Raw genomic sequence first — 1,892 nt, 5'->3', positions numbered from 1 at the left:
ATGTACGTCGCCGCCGATCACACAAATTGGGATGCCATTCTGCCCTTCGTCACCTACGCCTATAATACCGCCCCTCAAAGCACTACTGGTTTTTCACCCTTTTTCCTGTTGTACGGAAGGCACCCGTCGCACACCATTGACACGATACTACCCTACAAGCCGGATCCATCTGAGTGTGCGCCTATTTCTGACACAGCCAGGCTTGCTGAAGAGTGTCCGCGAGCTTGCAAAGTCCTTTACAACGCACGAACAAGAGCGGCAGAAGAGCCTTCGCGGTGGCACCACCACTTCTGAGTCCACGTTCCTCCCCGGAGCGCTCGTATGGCTCTCGGTCCCTACCACTGCAACTGGTCTCTCGTCAAAACTACTGCCGAAATACGAAGGCCCCTACCGGGTCGTCGAGCGAACATCCCCGGTCAACTACCTGATCGAACCCATCGAACCAGCTTCGGACATGCGCCGTCGAGGGCGCGACATAGTCAACGTGGAGCGCCTCAAAGCCTACTATGACCCACTCATAGTGACGAGCTGTTAGGTCGCCGGACGGCTCCCTTTTCGTACCCGGGGTAATTGTGGCGAAGCAATTGGTACTGTTTAACGGTTGCGCTCTCCAGCGGCTCCTAGTGGGTCGTCCTCTTCTAAAGGCCGCTCGCGCTCGGAGCCCGTGCCTTTGCTTTGACTGTCGCCATAGCTCATTGTCGCCGAGTGCTGTCCAATAAACAGCTTAACAATATATATATATATATATATATATATATATATATATATATATATATATATATATATATATATATATATATATATATATATATATATATATAATAATGTATGTATATACGGCGGGCAGAGTGAGCGACGTTTGCCCCCGCTACCCCCACCCCACTCGCGAAACGTCTCTTTCTCCCCCTCTCTCTCTCTCTCTCTCTCTCTCTATATATATATATATATATATATATATATATATATATATATATATATATATATATATATATATAGAGAGAGAGAGAGAGAGAGAGAGAGAGCTACATTTGCTAGAGGTAATTTGCTTTTTAAAACTGTTGTCTGAAATCACGGAAGAACCTGCACGAACAGATTGTGCAGGCTGGGCCGCCCTATACCACGACAACACAGCAGTGTTTAATAACATTATGGAAAAATGACCGCCAATTTTAAAAAAAGTACCGCCACATTTAACCTGTTCTTCATATGAGCATTCGATCTGCAAACTTCACAATCTCAGTTTGGCGTTGTAAATACGATAAGTATGAAGAAGCTGCTATGACCCTAGTACCTTATATTCTCACTTATTAAACAAAACATGTGACTGACAAAGCAAGGTACTTCGCAGAAGTCTTCAGAATAAGCCGAGTGCCAATTTTTTTACTCTAAGAGCCATCTGATATAAGGTATTTCTCAAGAAGCAGACCACGTTCAGTCGAATAATTTTTATGGAAACCACATATTGAGCTGGTTGTGTATATAAGATTACGAATTTATGGACTATGTGTCGTTCCTTGCTCTCCTACTTTCCCAGCATGGGCGGGGGGTGGAGGGAAAAGCGGTCAAGGGCCCTTTACTCGAGCCCTCCGGCCCTCCGAGTAAATACGCCTACGTAAACTGTGTAAGCTCAAATTTTCTTTGAAAAAATGTGGGCGATTATAACGTTAACTGCCCCGCATTGTTTCCTTCCGTATAGGTCGTTAGCTGTTAATGAGTGGTCGAAATTATCTAGGCAATGCTCACAGAACCTGCTCGTAACACGACGCAACAAATGACGCGTAAGTGATGCACTGCGTAATGACCACTTACGCACGACTACTTAAAAAAAAAAAAACAGAAGAAACACTTTTCAGTACGGCATATTGTTGGTCATTGGTTCTTCGCTATTCGCA

At 44.8% G+C, this 1,892-nt stretch overlaps 1 protein-coding gene across 1 annotated transcript in view; it reads left to right on the top strand.

Moving 5' to 3' along the window:
- The first annotated feature begins 1,535 nt into the window (after positions 1 to 1,535).
- Positions 1,536 to 1,892, top strand: part of LOC119386047 (116 kDa U5 small nuclear ribonucleoprotein component-like) — a 17,544-nt gene continuing 17,187 nt past the window's right edge. Inside the window, exon 1 of the mRNA XM_037653398.2 lies at positions 1,536 to 1,598. Within this exon, the coding sequence (XP_037509326.2) occupies positions 1,536 to 1,598 (63 nt within the window). The remainder of the gene's footprint in view (positions 1,599 to 1,892) is intronic.

This window comes from Rhipicephalus sanguineus, chromosome 3 (genome assembly GCF_013339695.2).
Source record: "Rhipicephalus sanguineus isolate Rsan-2018 chromosome 3, BIME_Rsan_1.4, whole genome shotgun sequence".
Taxonomy (NCBI): Eukaryota; Metazoa; Arthropoda; class Arachnida; order Ixodida; family Ixodidae; genus Rhipicephalus; species Rhipicephalus sanguineus.
The sequence above is the reverse complement of the archived record's forward strand: the minus strand, read 5'-3'. Positions and strand labels throughout refer to the sequence as shown.